The 27,910-nt window shown below is 38.1% G+C and overlaps 1 protein-coding gene across 2 annotated transcripts; it reads right to left on the bottom strand.

Moving 5' to 3' along the window:
* On the bottom strand, nucleotides 1-27,317 carry TLX1 (T cell leukemia homeobox 1). Of its 2 annotated transcripts, none has more exons than XM_073596172.1 (3): nucleotides 26,644-27,317; nucleotides 23,485-23,722; nucleotides 1-6,038 (listed from the first exon to the last, which is right to left on the bottom strand). In XM_073596172.1, the coding sequence occupies exons 1-3, from the start codon at nucleotides 27,113-27,115 to the stop codon at nucleotides 5,816-5,818; spliced, it is 933 nt and encodes a 310-aa protein (XP_073452273.1). In that variant the 5' UTR covers nucleotides 27,116-27,317; the 3' UTR covers nucleotides 1-5,815. The 2 variants fall into 2 exon arrangements, with proteins under 2 accessions (XP_073452273.1, XP_073452274.1); XM_073596173.1 differs by having other exon boundaries at nucleotides 23,485-23,686.
* Nucleotides 27,318-27,910: the final 593 nt, after the last annotated feature.

Here is a 27,910-nt window from a genome sequence, read left to right as displayed (position 1 = left end):
TATTAAATTTCATTTCTTTTTCTTGTAAATTGCAATGAAAATTGAATGTACATATCACATAAATAGTCTGCTGTGTCATAGTGTCAAATAAAGATACACATAAATAAAAAGAAGAAAACGTACATACAGGATGTGGTTGCTTTCACTGCAGCTCCCCAGTAAATTGGAAAACCCTGTGCGTTAACCCTTTCCCTGCCAGGAAGGGGCTAAATAGCGCACACAGTCCACGATGCCCAACTTCATAAGTGTGTTCGCCAAAGCAATATGCTCTGATGTGATCAGTCCATGTGAACAGTGAAGACTAGTCCTCTTTGCCACATGAATAAATATATACAAGCACCCACTAAGTGCCTTGTTCATCGTTTACATCCATTTGCTTTAAGAATGCCATTATAGGTGAATACTGAAAGTCACAATTGATTGGCAGTATTGTTAAATACACTGTTTAATTTAATACATAATGATACTGAAGTGCTTGGAAGTCAAAGATTTTTTTTTTCTTTTGCAGTCCTATGTCTTCATATAGGTACATTTCTCTTAAAACTGAAAATAGGATACTGAATGAAGTCTTATAATGAAAAAAGACATTTTTTTCATGTTAAATCACAAAGAATGTGTTTATACAATTTAATTAGTTTTCCATAATCAATGTGCATAGAGTGAATACTTGCTTTGGAGGAAATTTGTTCAAGACAAAACCATTCCAAAATTGTGCTTTGTAATTAAAAAAGAAAATCTGATTGGTTGTTAGCTGGAAAAGGAGATGTGCAGAAATAAGGACTTAAAGAGACACTGCCACTTTGCCAAGTTCAAGACAAAGAGACAATGGGGGAGAGTTACTAAAACTGGTGCACACGGAATCCGGTGCAATTGTACATAGTAACCAATCAGCTTCTAACTTCAGCTTTTTCAATCAGGCTGCATTCACACCTGAGCATTTCAAAGTCGCGCGTTTTGCCACAATTTTGTACAGGTCACCAATGTAAAATGCAAAAAAATGCCTGTAATCTGCCCCAAAGAAGCGCTTGTTCTTTTTTGAGCCTAAGGCATTTTTTAGGCATTTGGCTTCAAGTGACAAAATGCTCAGATGTGAACAGGTGCCATTGAAATGGCCATTGAAAGCTTAAAGCTGCATTCACACCTGAACGTTTTCAGCTCATAAAACACTTGCAAAACACGCATTTTGCTTGTTGGGCATTTTTTGGGGTGTTTTACAAGTGTTTTATGAGCTGAAAACGTTCAGGTGTGAATGCAGCCTTAAGCTTTGACAATAAAACCTGGAAGCTGATTGGTTTCTATGGAGAGCTGCACCAGATTCTGTGTGCACCTGTTTTAGTAAATGTTTCCCACAGTCTGCGAATCAATTGCCCAGAAAGGTGTCCCATCCACACTACTTCGATGGCTCCCCACATGTGGCCTCACATTGTGACAGTGCAATGGCAGATGACACTGTCACACAGGGGAGGTCACATGCCATGGGGGGTAATGTCATCCACCCAGGTAAGCTCCAACACCAAAGCCTACCTAGGGGGAACTTCTGCAGGGTGGAGGTGGTAAAGTAGTGTGGTTAGATGAGTATATCTTGCTGGGGGGGGGGGGATTGGGCTATAAGCACATGATGGCACTTTGCCTTTCATGGACAAAGCAACAGGAATGGTGATTTACTAAAGGGGTTGAGAATCTTTACTCAATACGTTGAGTAAAGAAACACTTAAATTACCCAGTCTTGTGTAAAGCAAATTCCTATTAATTTATTTGATAAGCACATGAATGTGTATTCAAAGCAGACACAGCTGCAATTAATTGAGTTAAGATTCTCAACTTGTTTAGTAAACCAGCTTCCATATCTCATTAAAGCTGAACTCCAGGCAAACAGTTAAATACAGAAGAAATTACATATAAGGGGGGCTGTTCTTCCTACCAAATTATTTGTATTGTTGTCCATCCAGTTCTGAGATTTATACAGCCCTTACAAGCAGCACAGCTAGTCTCTGTTGCAGTTAGTCAACACATCTAAGTTATGTCTCCACCCCCAGCCTGTGATCGGACAGTAAAGGAGAAGCAAGAGACTGATGTGATCATTTCTGTGCTTTTAGTCCTGCCATTAAATGTGAACGCAGGACACCTGATTAGATTGGCCCTAAGCCTCCCCCTCCCTCTCCCAGCCTGAGTGCTGCTATACAGGCAACTACAAGAGGTCTAAATCAAGATACAATTTAACTAGTTACATTTAAACTACATTTCATTATTCTTTGAATAAATAGATAACTGCATCTATTGGAGTTTTTAATGTCTGGCTAGAGTTCAGCTTTAAAAACAAAACTGCTGGCAAAGGTAACATTATCCATTTAGACTACGGTATGTAGTAAGGGAGAAATAGTCATCCTTCATGACAACAGGGAAGCCAGTGCCAAAAGGATAGCACAGTGTAAAATGAATTGATGAGCATTAAGCCATAGTAACCTAACCAAGCAGGGGGCAGCTACATGCAGCTTTGTTTGGTCATACCAACACAAAAGGATCCCTGGCTGGTTGTTGTAGGTCCCTAAATGGCTTTGCACTATGGGCACAGGCCTGTTACCAGCCAATCTAAAAGCCCCCATAGACAGCTCAAACTTAGGACCATTCCTTCCAAAAATTGTGATGTGACTTGCCCTGCAAGCCCCAACTGAGCAAGGTGGAAAATTATTGGTTAAACAGTCAATGCATCCTATCAGACGCAGTCACTGTATGGCGGTGCCATTGTATTTGGGCAACCGCAGGTGAATCAAGAATTGAACTGCGTTAAGTCAAGTGTATGATACAGTATATTTTTTGCATGTCTCTTCAGACAGAACATATATACCATGACATACACAGTACACATGTGTATTTCCAGATGTTTATTACTCTTGATGTCTTTAGCAGAAAATATTTCACATGCCTGGAAAGCAGAGTCCTATATCTATGGATAATTTAGGTTGTGTGTAGGTCTAATTTGGTGACCATGTACCTGTAAACAATATGCTAATGGTTCCCTTGCTAAATTAATATATGCTTGGATGTTGACAGGGAGAGATGGAAGTCTTGTCATACGATAATCTTATCTATGTGTTTAGGCTGCCATCACCCAGATTATACTATTACCCTCTTGCATATCCGCTAAATATCCAGATATGTCAGCTTTAGCCATTTTTTTTCTTTTACCAAATCTTTCAAAGACTGGGACACAATCTCAAGAACAAGCCTGTATCACTAAGTCTATGATGAGCTTAAAATACAGGCAGGCCTCTACTGAACCTCATTTGTGTCATAGTTGTATTGTGAATGCCCAAAGGCAGCCATACAGTACATGGATCAAAATTAGGCCGGTTCAGAAAGGACCGGACAAATTTCAATCCATGTAGGTGAAGGTTGGTTGTGTAGAAGTCGATTTACTGATCGACTTCTGTACAACTAGTTTGTTAGGTTTTTCCCAAACGATCAGTGCCGCTGGATATAGCCGGCAGCACTGATCTTTCTATTCTGATGGCAGAGAAGCTTCCCCTCTGTCAGAACACAATAGCACAGTGGGGAGTGATTCCCCCATCCATATCAAATATGTGGATGGGGGAATCAGAACATTTTTTTTATCAACCTGCTGGTTGAACGCAAAAAAAATGATTAATGTATGGCCAGCTTTAGGGAGCATTTCCTGTGGATCTTGCAATAAGGCTGATTTACTAAAGAAATTGAGAATATTTGCTTTAAAAAAGGAGTGAAGATCTACTTCAATCATCCAATCATGTGAAAAGTACCTTTCTGTTCATTTTATCTATACATGAATGGGAATTGAGAATTGAATCTTCACTCTTTTTGAGCACACATTCTCAACTGTTTCAGTAAGTAAGCTTCAACCTATATTGTGAACATCTCTAGTACACCCTGCTGCCTGTATTTTCCCTTAAGACTGCCTGTTCTGGTGGGTTAGGCTTAAAGTAAATTCCACAATACTTCACCTGTGTTCCTACAAGACCCTAACTATCCTTAAGGGTGTACTCCCACTGGCAATTTTAACCGTACCCACTTAGTCAAGTTTGTATAGTGTGAGTGCTCTCAAATGTGGAAATGTGTCCAGTAACGGTTAAAGTAGAACTATAGGCAAAACATTTTAATTCCATTTTGGATAGATATATGCCTGTCAGATTTTTTTTTTTTTTGCCAGCTGTGTCCCATTGCGGAGATTTCGCTTTACATCCTATCCCATAGCCAAACAGAAAAGGAGAGGAAATCCCTACAAATTAAGGGAGTTCCTTGAGGACCCCCAGGGCACCAGACCTAGTGTCCCCAGTGGAAGATTTCCCCTCCATTACTTTTCTGGGAACAACCCAAAATTTGGGGTTTTCTTTTACTTTCAATGAACATAGTAAACAGGACAAATAGAGAATGTGAATCTCCTCAATTGGGGCACAGACCGCAATAAAAACTGACAGGTGTTCTAATCCCTCTCCAATCTATTCAAAATAATAAAAAAAAAGTTTTGCCTTTAGTTATACTGTAAGGGTTCCGTTCCTGAGATCACTTGGAGGAGGTGGTTCTGGGCATGCTTCGCTTGTGGTCTGGTTCTGGTACATTTCGCTTTAGTGTGAACACAACTGTGTCTAAGCACAGATCTCTCCATGGATCACTAAGCATGGAAGTAAGGATTATTGTGGTCTGAGAGGCATAAGTGTGTCTGTACACACCTATTTTAAAGCACACTGTCAGTACAGACTAGTGGGGGAGTGTGGAGGGGGAATAATCATACTCAGGCATGGTTCTGATCAGCTGTTTACAGTATAAGTACACTCTATAGAAACCCATAGGAAAGCTCCTCACTTGCAACAAGAACATGACCACAAGAGGTTATTTTTAACTAGACAGGACTGATTAGAAAAGTCTAGGCTCAATTCACTAAGCTATAACACATATGTTGTTTACTATTCCAACCATTATTTTCAGCCATTTGACTGATACTTTTATTAATCAATGCTGGAAATAACTGTTGTTATGGAAAATTTGAATTAGCTTAATGAAATCGGCCCTATTTATCATTGTGTGTTTTTAGGACTTTATGTATTGCCCCATAGCAAATAATCAGATTAAATCTGTAATTTGTCAACTGTGGCCTTTAATCAATTGGTGGCTGTGGGAAAGTAGAGGTAGTTCATATTGGAGACAGGTTGATTTAAAAAAGAGCCATTTGAATGTTGGTTAGTGGCAGGTTAAAGCTATATACTACAACTTTACACTTAGACATCCGATTATCATTGTTCACGTTTGCCAATTCCAATTATATTGGGATTTTTTTCTAATACGTTTGAGCTTTATAAGGCGCCAACAGCCAGCAAGGTTGGGGTGAGGATCACTCATCTGAGATGACTTTTCTTACCAACAGCCTTTTGTTCACCCAAAATAGGAGTGAAAAAAGGGTGCATGCTCAGCACATAGACATGGATATTTTACTAATAACCAATTAACTTTTAAAAAACATACTGTATATTTATGTGATTCTCCCCTGGGTGTCAGGGAGGAAGACTCCTTTGAGTTATCATCACCTCTTAACTCGGTGTTAGGCATGGCAACCATGAATGAGGATTACTGCTGAGAGATAAGTCACCATTGTACAGCACAATAGAGTCTGGATCCAACTGGGGAGTGAACTTTTATATGACTAGGTGGTGACTTTGAAGGCTGGGAGTTGGAATTGCTTTGACAAGCCGTGTCTTGTGGTTTTATATGAATCTCTGAAATTAAAGTTCAATAATACATTTTGGCCAGTCTGTTGTCCCCTGAAATTCCTACTGGTAAGCCTTGGTCATTCACAAGCAGAAGCCACAGAGGTGACGCTGGTAATTTTGGAAGTGTCATCTGACCAAGGCTGGAGGTTCTGCAGGGCAAACAGGGAAGAGTTGTGAACACAGATGGGGTCTGGCTGGAGCGGTTGGTTTATAGACTTCTGAAAGGCTTCTTGTTGAAGTTGCATTAATATCCGGTTTGCTTGTTGTCTCTCCGCCTCCCTCTCTTCTGCTGTCTGTCTTCTAGAGGTGGAACAAGAACAATGTCATTCTCACTGCAAGCACATCAACTAAAATGGCTTTGCTTATGCTTTCTAAAATCTAATAAAAAACCCTAAAGAACCATATCTTGACACATTTACAGCTGTCTATAATAATATTGTATGTGATGACCATAAAATGTAAATTGTACTATTTGAAAAGCTATAAGGTAAAACACACAATATTTTTGATTATATTAGTAAATTAGCGAAGATCATTTTCAAATAGGTTTGTACACATTTTAGTCACATGATAGCTCTTTGATTTAATAACTATTCCTGGCCATTAAAATGAAAAGCTTTCTAAATGAAATCGCCAGTTTGTACTGTTAACCTTTACTTAAATTTTCCTAAATCTGCCCTATATGTAAACAAAACTTAGATTTCAAAAAAAAAAATCAGCAGGAGCGTTACTTGCTATCATTGTGATGTGTCCCTTGTGCTGCTTTCTCCTAGTTTAGTAGAAATGTTCCTCCTCCAATTCCTTCTTCCAAACCAGCAGATGTAGTAGAAGAAGCGATGGTTAATAGAGCCAATGGAGTTGTGCCAAGCACTCATCAAGATTGCCCCTTTTTTATCCGGCCACCTCCTCGATTCATATAAGTTGTACTATTGCTTCTATCAATGAAAAAGGATCTATGAATGGAAGATGGGCGTATAAATGAAAGGTCCACCTCCTCCCTTCAAAGATTATGTATCATTAATGGAAGCTATAGTACAGCTTCTATGAATGGAGGGACGGAAACGGCGGGCATTCTCAGCACTTTTGATGAGTGCCTGTCACAGCTTCCTCAGCTCTATTAACCCCCACTGCACCAGAAGATTACAGCAGTAGGGATAGAAGGGTTTCAAAAGAAAAGAATTTCCACTAAACCAGGAGATGGCAGAAGGCACACATCGCACTCATTCCTTGTGCTGATTCAGAAACTGAGAGGAACTACTCTTTCAAACAGTTGTAACTGGAACAAGTGTCCCCATTAAAAGGAGTCCACATCTACTTCTGATGACTCCAAATTTTTAGTTTTCCCTCATGTACAACTCTGGTGAAAGTGATCATAAGGACAAATAGGGGGATGAATCTCCATAGCAGGAATGCAGACAGCAGTAAACAGAAAACCTGACATAGGTGTCCGTTTATGAAGCAGTGAAAAAATGTCACTGCTTCATTCTCCGGCATTCTCAGAGGAGATCGTTCTCCTCTGGATGCCAGTTTATGAAGCGGTGTAGGTCGATTCTCCTTTGGAGGAGTGAAGTGATCTACAAACCCTTCAAACAGTGGAGAATGGCCCCTGATACTGGAATCTCGTGAGACTTTATGAGATTAAAGTACCCGAAAATCACAGAAACACAGAGATGTTCGTTTATTAAGCAGTGATAATTTATCACTACTCAGTTCACAGACAGACGGCGTGGTTAATGCTAATAAAATAAAGAGTCCCCCTACATATATATATATATATATATATATATATATATATATATACACACACACGTTATATACAGTATACATATATACACACAAACATTTTATATATATATATATATATATATATATATATATATATATGACTGGGGGACATGGTTACTGTCTTGGGGAGTCTGATCGAGGTAGAAGGAAGTTAATAATCTTCCTCCTTCCGCCTCAGTTCCCCCGGAAATCTCTCTGCACTCCCCGATTCTGCACCTCTGTGTTGGTGAATCGGGGAGGGTGAATTCTGACTCAGATCCCCAGTGAAGTGCTGAGATCGTAGCTTCATAAACTTGGCCATTTCTGTGTGAGACAATGAGGATTCTTTCTGTGCGGAGATCATCGGCAGGAGAACATGTTCAAACACGTTCTCCCCCAATTATCTCTGTTTCATAAACTGTTTATGGACTATGATCAGTGGCGATCCTCGGGATCACCGCTGGTCACTGCTTCATAAACGGACACCAAAGATTCTGATCCTTCCCTACTCTATCCAAAGCAAAAATAATGTTTGCAGTTTAAATAAACGTAAAAATAAAAAAGTTGTGGTATAGTAAATTTTTAATTTTGGGTTACAATAAATAATGCAATTCATAATAGAAGTTCTGTTTTACCTTAAGTAAGGGATTTCAGCAACATAAATGCACTGAAACTGTCTCATTGTTCTCCACACCAAAAAGAAAAAAGGAAACAAGAGACCAGTTTTACTATTATTTTGTAGCATTGTGGCTTTTTATGCTAATAATGCTTTGTGTTTAAAATTAAACCAAACCACATACATTTAATTGTATACAATGGTAAAAAGTGTGTATAGATAAAAGCTGTAGAATACCGATACACTTTGTGAAGTACACCTACAATTTCCATAAGAATATAACTACAACCTGGTTAATATACCGTTTAGATAAGACAATAAATACATGTACTGAGCACACAAAGGATACACATACAGCCTACAACTTTAGGTAGGCCATAAACTGCAAATTTCTTTCCTGCAACCACGATTCCCCCATCAACATAGACAATGCTGACAGGGGAATCCCTCCCACCATCCATTGTATTCTCTTGGCAGAGGGATGGGGGAAGCCAACCCCACCGGGAGAAGACATTGATTATTGCTAGTGGCTGTAGCAGCCACTAGCGATAGTCGCAAGTATATCCGACATGCTGGTTGTACCCAAGTTGATCGATCGATCAACTTGGTACATTCAGCCTGTCCATACATGTTTCGAATCTCAGTTTTCCTGCTGAACTGGCCGAGATTCAAACCGTCTATGGCTTACCTTACATATAGAGTGTATATAAGAATAGAACTACAGCCTGCGCTATACACCAAGGGTGTACATAAGAATACTACAGTCTGCAATATACACCTAGGGGGTTATTTAATAAAACTGGAGAGTGCAAAATCTGGTGAAGCTCTGCTTAGAAACCAATCAGCTTCCAGGTTTTATTACAAAAGCTTAACTGAGCAAGCTGAATTTAGAAGCTGACTGGCTACCATGCACAGCTGCAGCAGATTCTGAGTGCACCAGTTTTGGTAAATCAACCCCCTAGAATGTACATAAGTATACAACTACAGTCTGAACAGTACATCTACAATGTACATAACTTAATGCACATATAGCCTACAACATACACCTAGAGTTTACATAAGAATGCAGCAGTTTTCAATATACACCTAGAAGGTACAATGTACATAAGAAAAAAACTACAGTCTGAACAGTACATCCACAACGTACATAAGAATACACATAAAGCCTATAACCGTGTTCCTCAACACCAGTCCTCAAGGTGCACCAACAGGTCATGTTTTCAGGATTTCCCTCAGATGAAATGGCTGTGGTAATTACTAAGGCAGTGAAACTGATCAAATCACGTGTGCAAAATAATGGCAAGCCTGAAAACACGGCCTGTTGGAGCGCCTTGAAGACTGGAGTTGAGAAACACTGGCCTACAACATACACCTACAGTGTACATAAGAATACAACTACAGAGTGCGATATAGATCTACAATGCACTTAGGAATACAACTTAAAGTGATTTTTTTTCCTATAAAAATAACAAACATGTTATACTTACCTGCCCTGTTGCAGTGGATTTGCACAGAGCAGCCCAGATCCTCCTCTTCTCGGGTGCCTCTTCACTGCTCCTGGCCCCTCCCTCTTGTTCAATGCCCCCACAGCAAGCAGCTTGCTATGGGGGCACCCAAGCTGAGTCACAGCTCTCTCTGTCCATTCAGACATGGAGCCCCGACCCGGCCCCACCCCCTTTGATTGACAGCAGCGGGAGCCAATGGTGCCGCTGCTGTGTCTCAGCCAATCAGGAAGGAGAATCTCGGACGGCTGAGACTTTCGTGGACATCACTGGACAGAGAGGGACCTCAGGTAAGTATTAGGGGGGCTGCAGTACACAGAAAGATTTTTATCTCAATGCATAGAATGCATTAAGATAAAAAAACCTTCTGCCTTTACAACCCCCATTTGGCTGTACTTCTCCTATGGATTACAGGAGTACAGTACATTTTGCACTCCTGTGACCCGCTTTCAGCAGAGAGTGGTCTGAAGTCCGCTCTTTGCTGACGATACAGAGATCAGTCCAGGCACAGAGTCTGGATCTGCCAGGTGCCTGGACTGACACCCGACTCAGGATCTCGGTGAGCTGCTGAGAGCCTGAGATGGCCTCTCCCCACCCCCTCCACAGCTCAGCGTTCCAGTGAGCGTGGAGGAGCAAAGCAGAGAGATGCTGATTGACAGTCTGCACCTCTCCACTCTGGGATCTGTGAGAACCAAGCCATCAACAATGTTCGATTGCTCGGTTCTCAGTGTAGAGGCACCGGGGGACAGATGCAGCATCAGACCGATGCTGCATCCACCTAGATAGGTATAATGGAGGAAAAAACCCCAAACCCATACTTCTCTTTTAATTCTGCAATGTAACTACAGTCTGCAACATTCACCTAAATTGTACACAAAAATACAACTACAATCTGTAATGCACTTTTGATGTCTATATAAGAACACCACTACAGCCTGGACAGTATGCCAGTCTACTAAAAAAAAATACAACTACAGTCTGAATAGTTCATATACCTGCTTTTTAGTGAAACTACAGTCCTCAATGTGCAGTTACAATGTACATAAGAATACTATTGCAGTCAGTAATTATTAACAATACAGCTGCAAAATTCTCATATAGATAAAACAGCCAGAGGGTGTATATGAATGTAACTTCCATATCAGCTACACTATGTACAGCACAACATGCATAAAAATAAAGCTACAAAGAGTACAATACAATCTATAGGAATTCAGCCTCAGTGCACACAGTACAGACTAAAAATAAATACAAAGAATGGTATAAAATGTTACAGCGTACACAGTACCTTTATATAGTTACATAGTAGGTGAGGTTGAAAAAATACACAAGTCCATCAAGTCCAACCTATGTGTGTGATTATGTCAGTATTACCTTGTATATCCCTGTATGTTGTGGTTGTTCAGGTGCTTATCTAATAGTTTCTTGAAACTATCGATGCTCCCCGCTGAAACCACCACCTGTGGAAGGAAATTCCACATCCTTGCCACTGTTACAGTAAAGAACCCTCTACGTAAGTTTATGGTTAAACCTCTTTTCTTCTAATTTTAATGAGTGGCCACAAGTCTTGTTAAACTCCCTTCTGCAAAAAAGTTTTATCCCTATTGTGGGGTCACCAGTATGGTATTTGTATATTGAAATCATATCCCCTCTCAAGCGTCTCCTCTTCAGAGAGAATATGAGGAAAAGGGGGTAAGCCTGTCTTAAGGCCCCCCCTTTTCCTTATGGGATCATGGCAGGAGCAGGTTCCAGGCTCCCTGCTGTGAGAAAATGGCGGGAAAGCCTGTGATTGTTTTTTTTTTAAGGTCAGCTGACCTGGAATCTTCTGGAACCAAGGAGCCCCTTTATCAGGATAGGTCAGCAAGGGTCATATGACCCCCTGGAACATTCTGGAATTCCAGGGGGTCCCTATATAAAGGTCTAGTCTATACGGTCCTGGGCCAGTTGCTTAAAGAGGATCAACAGCGGAACCCCCCCCCCCCCCCCTTCCCTTGTCGTGGCTATATTATATGGTAGGGTCCCTTTTGCTTTCAAAGTAAGAGGGGACAGTTTTGTGGAATAATATTGAAGACTGTTTTTCAGCTTGAGTCGTAATGGCTGAGCTGTATTTTCCTAAGTTTTGGTTATTGAGTTATTTCTATGATGAATAAAATACGTATGGTAATTTAATACTTAATAAATATGTTTATAAACCAATAATATATGCAGCGGCCAAGTTTTATCCAATAAATATTTTTATTGAAGTAGTCTTTTGTTGAGTGTTCATTTTGTCCAAGCATTCCTGCCTGAGGTCCCATAAGTTCAGTGCTCGCAAACTTTCCTCATAACTAAGATCCTCCATTCCCTTTATTAGCTTTGCTGCCCTTCTTTGTACTCGCTCCATTTCCAGTACATCCTTCCTGAGGACTGGTGCCCAGAACTGGACAGCATACTCCAGGTGAGGCCGGACCAGAGTCTTGTAGAGCAGGATAATTATAATTTTATCTCTGGAATTAATCCCCTTTTTAATGCATGCCAATATTCAGTTTGCTTTGCTTTATAGCTACAGCCTGTCCTCTACAAACAAAACCCCTATGTGTACAGTATGGATTTGCAGTCTATACAGTAGCATGTGTTTATTATAACATATAGGAATTCAGTGGAACAAAGTACATACTATAACAGTGACAATCTTTACAAAACAGTCCCATTGTGTATAGAAATGTACTTACAATGTGTACAGTACAAGGTGTTCTGGAATACAGCTACAACATTTACAAGAACAGCCACAATGTGGATTGGAATACAGATGTGTCAGTGGTAGGAGTGCAAATACCGAATGTACAAAATAACAGCTGTTTGTATAGAAATACACATGCAATGGGTTTCATTTATTAAAGGAGCAGAGACTGTTCACTGAGCAAAGTGAATGGTCACTGAGCTTATAAATAAGGTGAGGATGACTTAATCTATTCATCTAATCAGGTTCAAAAACATTTTTTAATTTCCCTTGCGCACGATTGAGTATTCAAAGTGAGCACAACCTCACTTTATTTACTAAACTTAGTCAACACTTTTTAGTGAGTAAATAGCCACTCTGGGGGAGATTTACTAAAACTGGTGCACACAGAATCAGGTGCAGCTGTGCATGGTAACCAATCAGCTTCTAACTTCAGCTTGTTCAGTTATGCTTTGACAATGAAACCTGGAAGCTGATTTCTATGCACAGCTGCACTATATTCTGTGTGCACCAGTTTTAGTAAATCTCCCCCTCTGTAAAGTGGACATTCATATAAATAAACAGCCTCTACATCTTAAATCAACTCCAATGTGTGTGGTGCAGCTATTGTGTTTGCACGAATGCCTCCACAGTAAGTACCACTGTAGAATGTGTATAGGAATACAGCCACAATTAGTTTAATATAAGGGTTGATTTCATAAAGACAAATGGGCTGCTCACTTTGCTAGGGGTTTTCCCAAGAGCTTATTAGTGAATTAGGTGAATTTTGCTTTGCAAAAAATACCAAATCATGAGCAAGGAAAAAAAAATGCATTTTTGTTTTTACGTAATTGGATGACAGAAGACAGCAGAGCTTCAGCTCATTCACTAATTCTGGGGATAATGCTCTTGCAAAGTGAACGGTTCATTCTATTTGCCTTTAGTAAATCAAATCCACAGCATATATACAGTATTATTACACTTACAAACTGTATAGGAACACAGGGGTTGATTTACTAAAACTGAAGGGTGCAAAATCTGGTGCAGCTCTGCCTGGAAGCCAATCAGCTTCCAGGTTTTTTGTCAAAGCTTAATGTGATTGTAAACTCTTGTTTTTTTTTTAAATAACAATCATCTCATACTTACCTCCACTGTGCAGTTCGTTTTGCGCAGAGTGGCCCCGATCATCCTCTTCTGGGGTCCCCTGGCGGCACTGGTAGCTCCTCCCCGCATTGTATAACCCCGTAGGAGAAGCGCTCTCCCGGGGGGGTTACCAGATGCAGAATGCAGGACTCGGCCCCGCCCCCCGGCGCCCGCGTCATTGGATTTGATTGACAGCAGCGGGAGCCAATGGCTGCGCTGCTATCAATCTGTCCAATCAAGAGCAGAGAACCCCAGGCAGAGAAGGTGAGCGCATCTCCGCCGAGGGGCTCAGGTAAGTAAAACGGGGGGGGGCTGGGGGGCCGGGCACTGTCAGAAGTTTTTTCACCTTAATGCATAGGATGCAATAACCACTTACTTAGTTAGCTGCCATAACCCCGGTATCCTCTTCTTCAGCGAGCGGTCCGCTTTCAGATAAAAGTGTTCTCTGTGGTGGATGCGCCGCAAGATCACTTTTATTGGCGGCGGATGAGGGCCCCCCTTCCGCCGCGCTCCGGTGCCCTCTGCCACTTACCGGAGCCGTCGGTAGCAGCGGAGGCGATCGAGTTCTTCTCTCTGTTCGGTATGGAGACAAGTGAGGGGAAGATGGCCCCCACCCATCTCCATACCATTGCAGAGCGGAAGCGATGTCAAAACGTCACTTCTGCCCATAGCTCTTAACCTCCCTGGCGGTATGATTATTTCAGATTTTTGTGTCTCAAAGTGGTACAATTATTTTGCATAGAAATTTGGCATTTTATATTGTAGGCCTGTAATTCTTAGCAATAACACACTTAAATCTGTCCACCAAGAATCTAGTAGATATCCCGGGTATGATGAAGTTTGAAACACAAAATCATAAAATATAATATAATAAATAATTATAAAAAATAATAATATAATAATAATAAAATACATTTCCCCACTATTCACTATCGCTCAATTCTGCAAGTGTTCTAATTTACTATCGCTGTTTTCTAGCTGGTCTAAAACCACTTTTGACGTAAAGGGACACTTTTTGGTTGCTATGGAAAATCTCCAGTTTCCAGGTAGAAAGAACAGTATACGGTATATCATATAAAACTGCATGCAGGGCATTGGACAAAGCACTGGGGACAAAAGGGATGTGAAATGATTTCATACAGTACTGTAATCTGTAAGATTACAGTGTGTACTGTGTACTGTGTGTGTTATGAATTTTCACTTTTTTTGAATTTGCCGCCAGGCTCCGCCCCCGTGCGTCGCGACGTTCGCAGGGAAATGGAGCCCGGCACAGAGAGGCTTCGGAGGAGGACAGAGCCCGCAGACACCACGGGGGGACATCGCAGGATCCCGGGGACAAGGTAAGTATACCGCACCAGGATCCTGAGATGTAATCCTGAGTGTGGCTCGGGGTTACCGCTAATGGTGCTGAAATTTAACCCCGAGCCACACTTGGGAATACCGCCAGGGAGGCTACAGAGATGTTTTTTTTTTTTTTTCATTACATTACTTTTTTTTAAATTGCATTTTAGTGTAAATATTGAGATCTGAAGCCTTTTTGACACCAGATCTCATATTTCAGACGCCCCCTGAAGACGTAATCACGAAATGTAAGTTGAGGCGGTACCTGGTCACGCTGTACCCTACGCCATATCCGGGTCTCTGGTTGTCTGTGGCGGCTGGTGGAACGCACGCCCTTCACGGAGGTGGATGCGGAACGGATCCAGCTCCTTCACATGTGAAAAGCCAGCAGCCCCCCGGGTTTGGCACTTTTTAATGTAAGGAGCCATTTGGCTATTCTTTTTATCTCATTATTTTAATAAATGGTATTATGCTATGGATGTTCTTTGATTATTTTGCATATCCTGCCCCTAAACTCTGAGGAAGAGGTTTCCTGTGCATCTCCCAGCTTCTCTATATGCGAGCAGGCATTATCCTGCCAAAGCAATATCTGACTTTCTTTTTAACTAAAGAAGTCAAATACATCTGGTAAGCAGCCCATCTATCTGCTCACGTTGGGTGTATGTCATTGGTGTGGTGAAGGACTGGTCACTATTATATGTACCTACTCAAGTAATGCAGTTAAGATCACCATTTCAATCAACTCTGGATCTGGATAATTAATTTTGTTTTGGGACTTCATTTCTTTTTTAGCACGCATTTATTTGCAAACTTCTTTTTTCACCAAAGGATCTATCACTGAGTGTATCTTATTTCTTTTGCCTCGCTGTGGCTCAGTACGTCACAAATATTACATTTTTTTTATATTTAAATGTTGTTGATTTAACTAGCGCCTCCTTATATTATGTATTTATTTAAGAGATCCTGTCATGTTTTTTTTCTATTACAAGGGATGTTTACATTCCTTGTAATAGGAATAAAAGTGACACATTTTTTTTTTTTTTTAAAAAGAACAGTGTCTAAATAAAACATAAAAAGAAAAATAAATAAGAAAAAAAAATTAAAATTTAAATGCGTCCCAGAGCATGTGTGCAGAAGCGAACGCATACGTGAGTAGCGCCCTCATATGAAAATGGTGTTCAAACCACACATGAGGTATCACCGCGATCGTTAGAGCAAGAGCAATAATTCTAGTCCTAGACCTCCTCTGTAACTCAAAACATGCAACCTGTAGAAATTTTTAAACGTCGCCTATGGAGATTTTTAAGGGTAACAGTTTGTTGCCTTTCCACGAGCGGGCACAATTTTGAAGCGTGACATGTCGGGTATCAATTTACTTGGTGTAATATTATCTTTCACAATATAAAAAAAATGGGCTAACTTTACTGTTGTCTTATTTTTTAATTCAAAAAATATATTTTTTCCAAAAAAAGTGCGCTTGTAAGACTGCTGCGCAAATACGGTGTGACAAAAAGTATTGCAACAACTGCCATTTATTCTCTAGGGTGTTAGAACCCCCAAACATTATATATATATATATATATATATATATATATATATATATATATATATATATATATATATATATATATATATTCTAAGTAATTTTCTAGCAAAAAAAATGTTTTTAACTTGTAAACACCAAATCTCAGAAAGAGGTTCGGTCCTTAAGTGGTTAAGGTGAAAAAACATGAGGGTTTACAACCCCTTTAGTTGAACAAGCTGAAGTTAGAAGCTGATTGGCTACCATGCACACCTGCACCAGATTTTGCACTTTCCAGTTTTAGTAAATCAATCCCAGGGTATATATTAATACAATTGCAGTGTGTTCAGTATAGCTACAATGTGTACAGAAATACAGTCATAGTGGGGCTGATTTACTAAAACTGGAGAGTGCAAAATCTGGTGCAGCTCTACATAGAAACCAATCAGCTTTTTTGTTCATAGCTTAATTGAACAAGAAGAAGTTAGAAGCTGATTGGCTACTATGCACAGCTTCACCAGATTTTGCACTCTCCAGTTTTAGTAAATCAACCCCAGAATGTGTCAGTACAGGTTTGTGCATGAAGACACAGCTTTAATGTGTTCAGTGCAGGTATATTGTGTGTGTTCAGTACAGGTACAATGTGTATTGAATTATACAGTTATAGTGTGTGTGTGTCAATGCAGGTACATTTGCGTATTGAATTATACAGTCATAGGGCGTTCAGTACAGTTACATTGTGTAGTGTGTGTGTGTGTTCAGTACACGTACATTGTGTAGTGTGTGTGTGTGTTCAGTACAGGTACATTGTGTAGTGTGTGTGTGTGTTCAGTACACGTACATTGTGTAGTGTGTGTGTGTGTTCAGTACAGGTACATTGTGTAGTGTGTGTGTGTTCAGTACAGGTACATTGTGTAGTGTGTGTGTTCAGTACACACACATTGTGTAGTGTGTGTGTGTTCAGTACAGGTACATTGTGTAGTGTGTGTGTTCAGTACACGTATATTGTGTAGTGTGTGTGTGCTCAGTACAGGTACATTGTGTAGTGTGTGTGTGTTCAGTACAGGTACATTGTGTAGTGTGTGTGTTCAGTACACGTATATTGTGTAGTGTGTGTGTTCAGTACAGGTATATTGTGTATTAATTTATATAGTTATAGTGTGTGTATCAGTAGAGGTAAATTGTGTATTCAATTTTACAGTCATAGGGTGTTAAGTACAGGTATGTTGTGTTTTAAATTATACAGTTATAGTGTGTATGTGTGTGTGTCAGTACAGGTACATTGTGTATTAAATTATACAGTCATAGGGGGTTCAGGTACATTGTGTATTAAATTATACTGTTATATTGTGTGTGTGTATGTCAGTACAGGTATAATGTGTACTAAATTATACAGTTATAGTGTGTGTATCAGTACAGGTACATTATGTATTGAATTACACAGCTATAGTGTGTGTGTATGTGTGTTTGTGGGTCAGTACAGGTACATTGTGTAATGAATTTTACAATTATATTGTATGTGTCAGTACAGGTACCATGTGTAGTGAATTATACAGTTAAAAGTGTGTTCAGTACAGGTATATTTACAGTCACTGTATGTATCATTGTGTGTGTATAGTAATGCAGCTAGAATAATATAGCATTTATTTGTACAGTGCAGCTCTAGCATGTATAAGAATCCACCCACAATGTGTATAATGAAGCTACCACACACACAGGAATATCAGCTCTATCCCCAATGTAGAATTATGCTTCTCTGTATAATAAATGAGGAGGAACAAGGCTTTCTCTCTGCAGACATGACATGTCATATCCCAGCTGACATCGATTTTATGCCAGAGTTGGGCTCAGATAAATGTACCTATAAGGGAGGGATGCAATGAGTGGGGATCATGTAGGGTACAGGGGGTATTATAGGCAGCTTCTGCTTTTCTTGCCTTACCCAGACACCCGGGGTATGTACCACCACTGTGCCTGCCTCCTACACTCAGAGATCCTCATTCACCAGTACTATAGGTATTCACACTAGAACATTTTACGTGTGGGGGACGATTTACTAAACGTTTATTATTAGAGCAGAAAACGCATGTTGGATTCTGTTTTCCAGATCTGATAAGGGGGAATGGAGGGAGGTTTGTTTTCAAATTCCCTTTAACCGGAAAAGGGTTACATTGTAAGTAAATTAACGTTTCTAACCAGCCAATAGCGACTCACTTTAGAGAAAGATTCCATTTTTTATGTATGTTCGAGAACAAAAATCAAATTAAAAATGATATATATTTATAAAGAGATGTAAAAATTATTAAATAATATAAGAATCAATAAAAATTACATATAATTTTATAATATTACAACTTTTGAAATTATTAGTCAAGACAAATTCTAGATACGGATCAATGAATGGACATGAATAGACAGATACTGTAAATAGATAGAATTTTATTTTTTCTTGCACATACTTATATTTAGAAAGTAGAAAGGAGTCCCCATACACAGGGTTAGGGGATATATAAATATATATCTATATATATCTATATATATATATATAGATATATATCTATCTATATATATATATATATATAGATATATATATATATATATATATATATATATATATATATATCTATATATATATATATATATATTTATAGATTTATAGATCTATAGATCTAGATATATATATATCTAGATCTATATATATATAGATCTATATCTATATATCCCCTATAGATAGATATAGATATAGATATATATATAGATATATAGATATATATCTATCTATAGATAGATAGATAGATAGATAGATAGATAGATAGATAGATAGATAGATAGATAGATAGATAGATATCTGTATATGTCATTATTGGCCATCGGTGGACACTATACAATCTGTTGGGAGAGCTAATTGTTGTCCTCAGTATATGGCAGATGGCAGCAGAGCCGTGTGTATGTGATATCTCCATCCTGGTCTTCTATCAGACAATGCCCAGGGATTCCTCCATAGGGGATTGTATGGAGATAGGACACCAGTGGACGGCTCTAACCTTATTACAGCCCCTGGGTGACAGTCAATATCCATATAAACGTGTGTGACCCCAGCTAATTACTGACACCCGAGCCTTATTAATATCGCTGTCCACACCGGAGCCATATATCAGCCGAATACACACAAATACATCCACCGCCATATAGTTCAATTACATGTCTTATATTGATTTCCCGGGGGGCTACGAACTTACCAAAGACTGTCATTAATATTCGGCTAGTATTCAGGAGGACTTTAAATACAGCTATTCGTTGACCCATAAAATAACACTAATAACAATAACAACAAGTTGTTTTGATGTAGTTAATATTAAAACTTATATCATAATTATTTTAAAGAAGAAAAAAATACACATATATATATCTATATATATAGATAGATATATCTATCTTTATATATAGATACATACAGATATATATATATATATATATATATATATATATATATGGAAGGGGGATATATATATATATATATATATATATATATATATATATATATATATATATATATATATATATATATATATATATATATATTACTCTTTTCTTGTTAAATAAACCCTGGTGCACTTACATTATTTTAAAAGGAAATTGTGTAAAGAAAATTGCTATAAATAACGGAATATAATTGTTGAATAGCAGCATAAAATAACAGTAATAATAATATTACATATACGTATATGGGCATTAGCACCATCAACATTATGGAACACTGAGGTGACCCTCTAATGTCCTCATTTTATTATTGTTGGTTTCTTATCTCTTTTTATATAGTTTCAGTTAGCACATAATCAAGTATTCCGAATCAGATTTGTTTTGTGAATTCCGTTACAGAACACAGATAACCAAGCAATGTTGGACACATCACTAGTCCCTATAGCTTACCATATATCATTTATAAGCTATATTGCACCAATGAATAGAAATAGATTATTATTACTATTTATTGTTTGTATTATCTTAGCAAAAAAAAAAAAAAAAACATTCTTCCTCCCATTTAAGTTGTATTAATCTACACCACATTCACACGCAGAGAGAGAGAGAGAGAGAGAGAGAAAGATCCAGGGATTGCTGCACTTAAAATAATTTATTCAAGTACATTCACATACACAGATAGATTGTATATTGCATGCGTAACTGGAACGATATGCAATTTATCTTTATGTGAATAGACTTGAATAAATGATTTTAAGTGCAGCAATCCCTGGATTTGTCTCTATATATGGCCGTTTGGGAAGGCCTGATTTCAAGCACTGGAAGACTGCTGTAGTGCCGTTCGCCTCACCTGTGAGCTATAATATATATAAATATATATCCATTTAAAAAAAAGGGGGAAAAGTTGCAGATTACAGGGCTAGCAGTGAGTCCTGTCGTGTTGCCATAATGTTGCTAAATATAATGCACAACCTATGGCACCTAACAATTTCTATAAGAATTGTGGGACTTGCTGAGACAAACATACAGTATAGAATCCATAGAATAAAACACACATTCAAATCCAATAGCACCAATTATATAAACATATGGAAATCCGATAGAACCCACAATATAAAACATACATGAAAATCCTAAAGAACTAATGATATAAAACAATTATAAAATTCAATAGGAACCACAATAGAAAACATACATAAAATCCAATAGAACCTACAATAGAAAATACACACACACGCAAAATTCCAAATAGCACCAGTGATATAACATATAAGAATCTAAATAGCACCCATGATATGTAACACAAAAATCAAATAGCTCCCATGATAGTAGACATGAAAATCCAATGACACCTATGATATAACACGCTTATACGATCCAATGGCACCCCTGATAGAAAATTGCAGTTTTTCAGCACTCGGGGGTTAATTAACTCTTGTAATCACGTTGATAATTATGGATCCGAGAAAAAGCCATTTAATTGTGTGAATTAATTGCAGCTCCATCTGAACACAGTACATCCCAGATGCCCCAAACTAACTGGGGTTCCCAGGCAATGGTGACAGCATATCCTTCCTGAATCTACAGTACAGACACCCCCACATCTACACTTATTAACCTTAAAAGATTATATATTTGTCTGTAACCTAAAGTAATATTCCCTGATGTCATTGATTTAACCCATTCCTGCCCAAAGCCCCAAGGGCTACAGTGGTTGGCTGGTCATCAAGCCACTTCACTGGCTGGAAATCAGTTAAAACAAGTGGAGAAAAGTGAGAGCAGCAGCTTCATGTCCTCACATGTATGGTGGAGCTGCAGAGGTCTGTTCTCCCTATGGAGGACACAGTCCATTGCCCAGCTCTGCTTCTATAGAGCTCTTCTCGTGCAGCGACGAAGGGGTTAATTCAGAGCTGCAATGGTCCAGGAGCCTTCCCTGTCTTCAATTTCCATTTGTATAGAAGTTATAAAATTGCTATAAATAGTGCATTACGTATCATAATAGGCTATATTTATAAAACATAAAACAACTGTCATCATAGTGTTTACAAAATACAATAAAAAGAGTATATTGTAAGAAGAGGAGGAGAATGTACAGATATTAATATTCACACACTGTACACTGTACATGGGTTACATAATCGCATAGAGACATACACATAGGAAAACTATGTGAACTTTCTCTGAACTTTTATGACAGCTGCATACAGTGATTTTTTTGCCTTGGTGGAAGAGTTTGTCCAGCACTTGTGGCAAATTTTCATAACCTGCCACTGTCAATGTTTAAAGCGATGTTAAACCCCAAAACAAAACAAAAAAATGACATATTACAGTTTACCAATCCTTAAACATGGAGGCTGTATTAGTTTTACTTTAGACTTTTTCTTTAATTTTCACCTGGTGTTCCTAAGTTGTCTCCACTCTGAATGGAGGAGCAATGGAGCCACCTTTGGAAAGCAGCATTGTCTATCTGGGAATAAGGGGGTTGTTAGATGCTCTAGCAGATTATGGTGGACTTCACAAACAAAATAAATCAGTTACAGAAAGAAAAATCCTTTTGGAAAAGTTTTACATAAGTGAATAAAAGCTGACCATTGCAAGCACTAACTGCCACTTTTGTTGGTCAGCCTGGTCTTTAAAAAGCAAGTTGAATGGCAAGATCACCAGGTGAAAAAAAGGGGGGAAAAAGCATAAAAATAAAACCACAATGATAATTGGTGCACTCCAATATAATAATATGCATTTTAAAGGTTTTACTAATTTAATTAAGTGTTTCCTTAAGGTGGTGAACATAAACCAGGATTATACTGGGAGTATAGGGCAGCAGTGAATTATTATAGGATCCAGAGAGAGCGAAGACCACTCAAGGGAACCTGCTCAATGGTTTATCATGATATATTTCATCCATTTCTCAATAATAAAATATTGACTCATGAGCACAATATTGTAGAGCTAACTGAAATTATTCACAGGAACACAGGAGAGGAGATAATGTATCTATCTATCTATCTATCTATCTATCTATCTATCTATCTATCTATCTATCTATCTATCTATCTATCTAATTATTTTCTTTCTTTCTTTCTTTCTTTCTTTCTTTCTTTCTTTCTTTCTTTCTTTCTTTCTTTCTTTCTTTCTTTCTTTTTATTAATAATAATAATATTGTTATTATTATTATTATACTGTTAACTGAGGCTTTTAAAAGTGGTTGATAATTATTTCACTGTACAAAGCAGACCAGATAGTTCTATTAGGATTCAATAAGATTAGGTTGTTCGATTCTTTCATTTTACCTGTGCCATAGTTGCCAGGTTGCACAAGAGTAGCTCCAATATTTGTAAATTTTCTTTTTAATCTATTCTACACAAATTTGCTGTAAATAAGGCATGACATTCAGATTGTCAACTGTCAGGACAAAAAGGGCCTCAGCCCCATAACAGTGCCCAGGTAAACTTCTCAAATGCTAAATCTTGGACTGGGATCTAATGGAGATCTAAGCCTAGATAGCAGTTTATTATACAATCCTCCAGTGAGATTTCTGGGTCCAGTCCTGATTTTCCAGGAAGAAGCATTCTCTATATATAAAACACATAAAAGCAAATATGTGAACCTCATAGAGAAGCTGTCAGGGTGATCTTTACCTTGGGCCCCCAAAACATAACTAGAGAAGGTAGGTGACTTACCTCCACTTAGTTCTTCTGTTTTGAAACCAGGTTTTCACCTGGGCGTCTGTCATTTTAAGTGCTTTGGCCAGGGCTGCCCTCTCGGCCGATGCCAGGTACTTCTGTCGGTGGAACCTCTTCTCCAGCTCGCAGATCTGTAGTCTGGTGAACGATGTGCGGGGCTTCTTCTTCTTGGGGGGCGTCCTGTTCTGGTATGGGTGACCTATACGGCGTGTTACAGTGAAGGGTGAGAGGGCCACTAGAGTGGGAGACAGATGGCAAAAGCAGGCAGCAAAATGAGCAGGAGTCACAGAGCATGGCACAGACAAAGCAGAGCCCCCAGCATGCACCCCCTTCAGCACTGGCATCTATATATCTCTCTGCCGCTGGCACTAATCCAGTAATGACAATCACAAATCTCAATGCTAGTCAGTGGGTTCACAATTATTTCAAAGCTGGATTAGTTCGTTTTATTTATATATATATATATATATATATATATATATATATATATATATATATATATATATATATATATATATATATATATATATATATAATTATTATTATTATTTTTAATATATAGGATTTTATATACAAAAAGTCACTTCCTAGGCTCTCAGGTTGTTTGACACTGTCCAATCAACCAGCAGAAAAATCTCAACTATACATTGGAAGTTTAGGAATATTTATACATCCAACGCAAGGTTCAATTCAGGAAGCTTTACATGAGTATCTTCATTTTAGCCATGTGACTGTAATTTTCAAATCTCATTGGACTCAACTGAACATAACTCTCACTTCCTAAATATCTTTTCCTATCCCGATATTAGCATGAATGCAGCCAACATTGGTGTCTGTAGATTATACACGTCCTGCTGATTGTTTGGGGTATTAACCTTCTAAATATGATCTCCTATATGTTTTGTATATATCTAGCCTCTTCTGTTTGCAGCCCAGTTATGGATTTTCTATTTTTATTTTAATCCTGGACACTTTCTTTATATCATAAATAGTCCCCTTTCATAGATTCTATATGTTCCTGCATTATTTTCTTAGTTTTCTATATCAATCTACCCTCCAATAAATGTTTATACTGTCTATGCTCTATGCCTCTTCTCTTCTATATTATCAGTGCTTGATTGACTTATCTTATGTTTTCTATATATGTTTGCCCTCCTCTTCTGTATTTTCTACATAGTCATGGCCTTTGTATATAATCTATAAATTAAGACCCACTTCTAAATTTTCTATATTTCCCTGCCCTCTTCTGTGTTTATATATATGTGTGTGTGTGTGTGTATTCTACATTTTTTATTTTTCCTATGTATATATATATATGCCCTCTTCTGTATTTTTAATATATCTCAACCTTTTTCTATTTTTTTCTATTTTTAATCCCCTCTTCTATATTTTATATATATTCCTAAATTTTTTATCTATTCTTTCATCCTTCATTTTTCCAATGGATCCATGCCTTTTCTATAGTCTCAAAATATAATTTTTTTGACACGTTTGTGGATTGGAATTGGCTCTATGGTAGCGGTGGCCATGTTTTACCCAGTAAAAATATAATAATAATAATAATAATAATAATAATAATAATAATAATAATAATAATCTTTAGACTAGATTGTATTGAGCTTGATAACGACAGTATTAACATATGCGAGATTTTATGTACACATATATATCTATATCTATCTATCTATCTATCTATCTATCTATCTATCTATCTATCTATCTATAGATAGATATATATCTATCTATATCTGTATACATCTATATCTATATATAGATAGATATCGATATATATATAGATCTATATATATATATATATAGATCTATATATATATATATATAGAGAGAGAGCTATATATACATATAGCTCTATATATATATATAGAATATAGATCTATATCTATCTATCTACATATATATATATATATATATATATATATATATATCCTTGTTGTGGATCTCAGACTAGACCGGTCTGTAATGAATGTGTAGCTCTCTAACCTAATAATCTCACCGCAGGATCAAACCTTTCCCTCTTACAAATGTTACATTATATTAACCACACCATTTTCCTAAATTAGCCGAGTCTTTCAGTAATGTGTCATATATATAATGATATCAGAATCACCCCAGATGACAGAGTGTACATGTTTATAAAAGAAAACAAGCTATTGTGTAATTACTATTTATAATTTTGTATTTATAGAAATATTCCTAGCTATGCGTACCCGATATGTCTGATTGCACAAACACCCAAAAAAGTAATCTAAAAAAAAACATTATATACAGAATATGATATTCTATATATGTCTGGTTGCACAAACACCCAAAAATACACATTATGGATATCATGTAAAAATCTTATATACTATATATGTCTGATTGTACAAACACCCAAAAAATACACCTAAGGAATATCAAATAAAAATTGTATAATCTATATATGTCTGATTACAGAAATTTCCAAAATATACTAAAGGATATCATTAAAAAAATCTTATAGTCTATATATGTCTGATTACACAGACATTCAAAAATGTATCTAAAGAATATCATATAAAGAAAATTATGTAATATATATATATGTGTGTGAGTGTGTGTCTGATTTAAAAAAAAGTCAAACATGCATCTAATGTTTTATAATTAATTTTGTATAATTCTTTTTAAATGCACTGTGCATATAGTGTAGTGTATATACTGCTTGTATTAATATTATTATTAATATTATTATCTAGAACAGATAAAAAAGGTAAATAATATAAATAATAAAGCTAATAGCTACCATATGCATATTATAGATGTGAAATATATTGTAATGTAAGCATATAGTTTTAAGTCTAACGTAATGCATTCCTACATAATATTAATTTTATATATATATAGTGATTATTTTTTGAGGCTAGCATTATAATTCTACGTATAGTAAATGTCGGGTAAATATGTCCAATATAGTTTTCATGTATATTTTATTATTTTTTTATTATTGTTATCAAAACGATTAGTTCAGGCCTTACTTGAAGAACCTCCAGCTATGTTAGATATAGACGTATATAGAATGTTCTGTGTCCCCTGGCTGTACAGAGAGAGCAGACAGGGAACTGGGAAGTGTTGAGCAGTCTCAGGTAGGACAGTTGCCAAGCAGAGTCTATGCTTACCTACCTGTGAACCTGTCCTTAGTGTACCTCCTATTACTCTCCATCCAGGGGAAGGTTAGTCCTGTGAGGTTGTTCATATTGTTCATTGCCCCCATACTGGGCACAGTTGGCATTCCAGTGGAAATAGGCTGATGCACACTAGTTAAAGGTCTGTGAGCAGGAACCCGAATAACCCCAGCAGAGTTGAGATTGTTGCCATTCATATTCATGCCCATGTTCATATTGTAAGAGCCAGTGAGGGAGGCCATGCTGCAAGCACTGTTATTGTATCCCCCGGTGCTGTTATTGCTGTAATTGCCGGTCATGGTGTTGTAGGCACTGCTGACAATGCATCCCAAGCCATAGTCTGAATCCTGCAGCCTGCTGCCGGAGATCATACAACTCCCCTGGTCTGAATTGTTCAGGATCTGGTCAATCCCAAAGCTGATGGGCTCTGCATGGCTCTGGTGGATGTGATGAGCCCCTATGTGATCCATGCTTGTAGAAGATCCTTCCCACACCACCACGACTGGGGCTCCAGCCCAGACCTCTGATCACTTATCAGATTAGAAAAAGGCCGCTTTGTCTCGCTTCAATTGTCTCCAATTCCTGAGGCTGGATAAAAAGAGCAAAAAGGAAGAGCTAAAGTGGAGGGTGCTTTTTACATTTGGTTAGTGCTCGCTGTGCAAACTGGGACATCAATCACACAGCCAGGAGGCCTGAGAGAGAGAGAGAGGAGCTGGGCTCTTCCGCCCTCATCTCTCATTGGCTGCCTGCTGACAACACCAATGTGAATGACAGCATGAGGAGCAAGGAGTTCCCTGCACTGGAGCCCTGAGCAGAACACAGCCAGAGTCCTCATAGAGAGCTGAACACAGCCATACAGAGTCCTCATAGAGAGCTGAACACAGTCATACAGAGTCCTCATAGAGAACTGAACACAGCCATACAGAGTCCTCATAGAGAACTGAACACAGCCACACAGAGTCCTCATAGAGAACTGAACACAGCCATACAGAGTCCTCATAGAGAGCTGAACACAGCCATACAGAGTCCTCATAGAGAACTGAACACAGCCATACAGAGTCCTCATAGAGAGCTGAACACAGCCACACAGAGTCCTCATAGAGAACTGAACACAGCCATACAGAGTCCTCATAGAGAACTGAACACAGCCACACAGAGTCCTCATAGAGAACTGAACACAGCCATTACAGAGTCCTCATAGACAACTGAACACAGCCATACAGAGTCCTCATAGAGAACTGAACACAGCCATACAGAGTCCTCAT

This window comes from Aquarana catesbeiana, linkage group LG08 (genome assembly GCF_042186555.1).
Source record: "Aquarana catesbeiana isolate 2022-GZ linkage group LG08, ASM4218655v1, whole genome shotgun sequence".
Classification (NCBI taxonomy): Eukaryota; Metazoa; Chordata; class Amphibia; order Anura; family Ranidae; genus Aquarana; species Aquarana catesbeiana.
This window is presented reverse-complemented; position numbering and strand designations above follow the sequence as displayed.

What these genes read in the sequence shown, in the direction of transcription:
- TLX1 (XM_073596172.1), bottom strand. Translation starts at nt 27,115, where the DNA reads ATGGATCACATAGGGGCTCATCACATCCACCAGAGCCATGCAGAGCCC. An exon ending in CACTAAGGACAGGTTCACAG is followed by an intron (nt 23,723 to 26,643) that starts GTAGGTAAGCAT and finishes CTCCCACTCTAG; the next exon opens with TGGCCCTCTCACCCTTCACT. An exon ending in AACAGAAGAACTAAGTGGAG is followed by an intron (nt 6,039 to 23,484) that starts GTAAGTCACCTA and finishes TTCCACCTCTAG; the next exon opens with AAGACAGACAGCAGAAGAGA.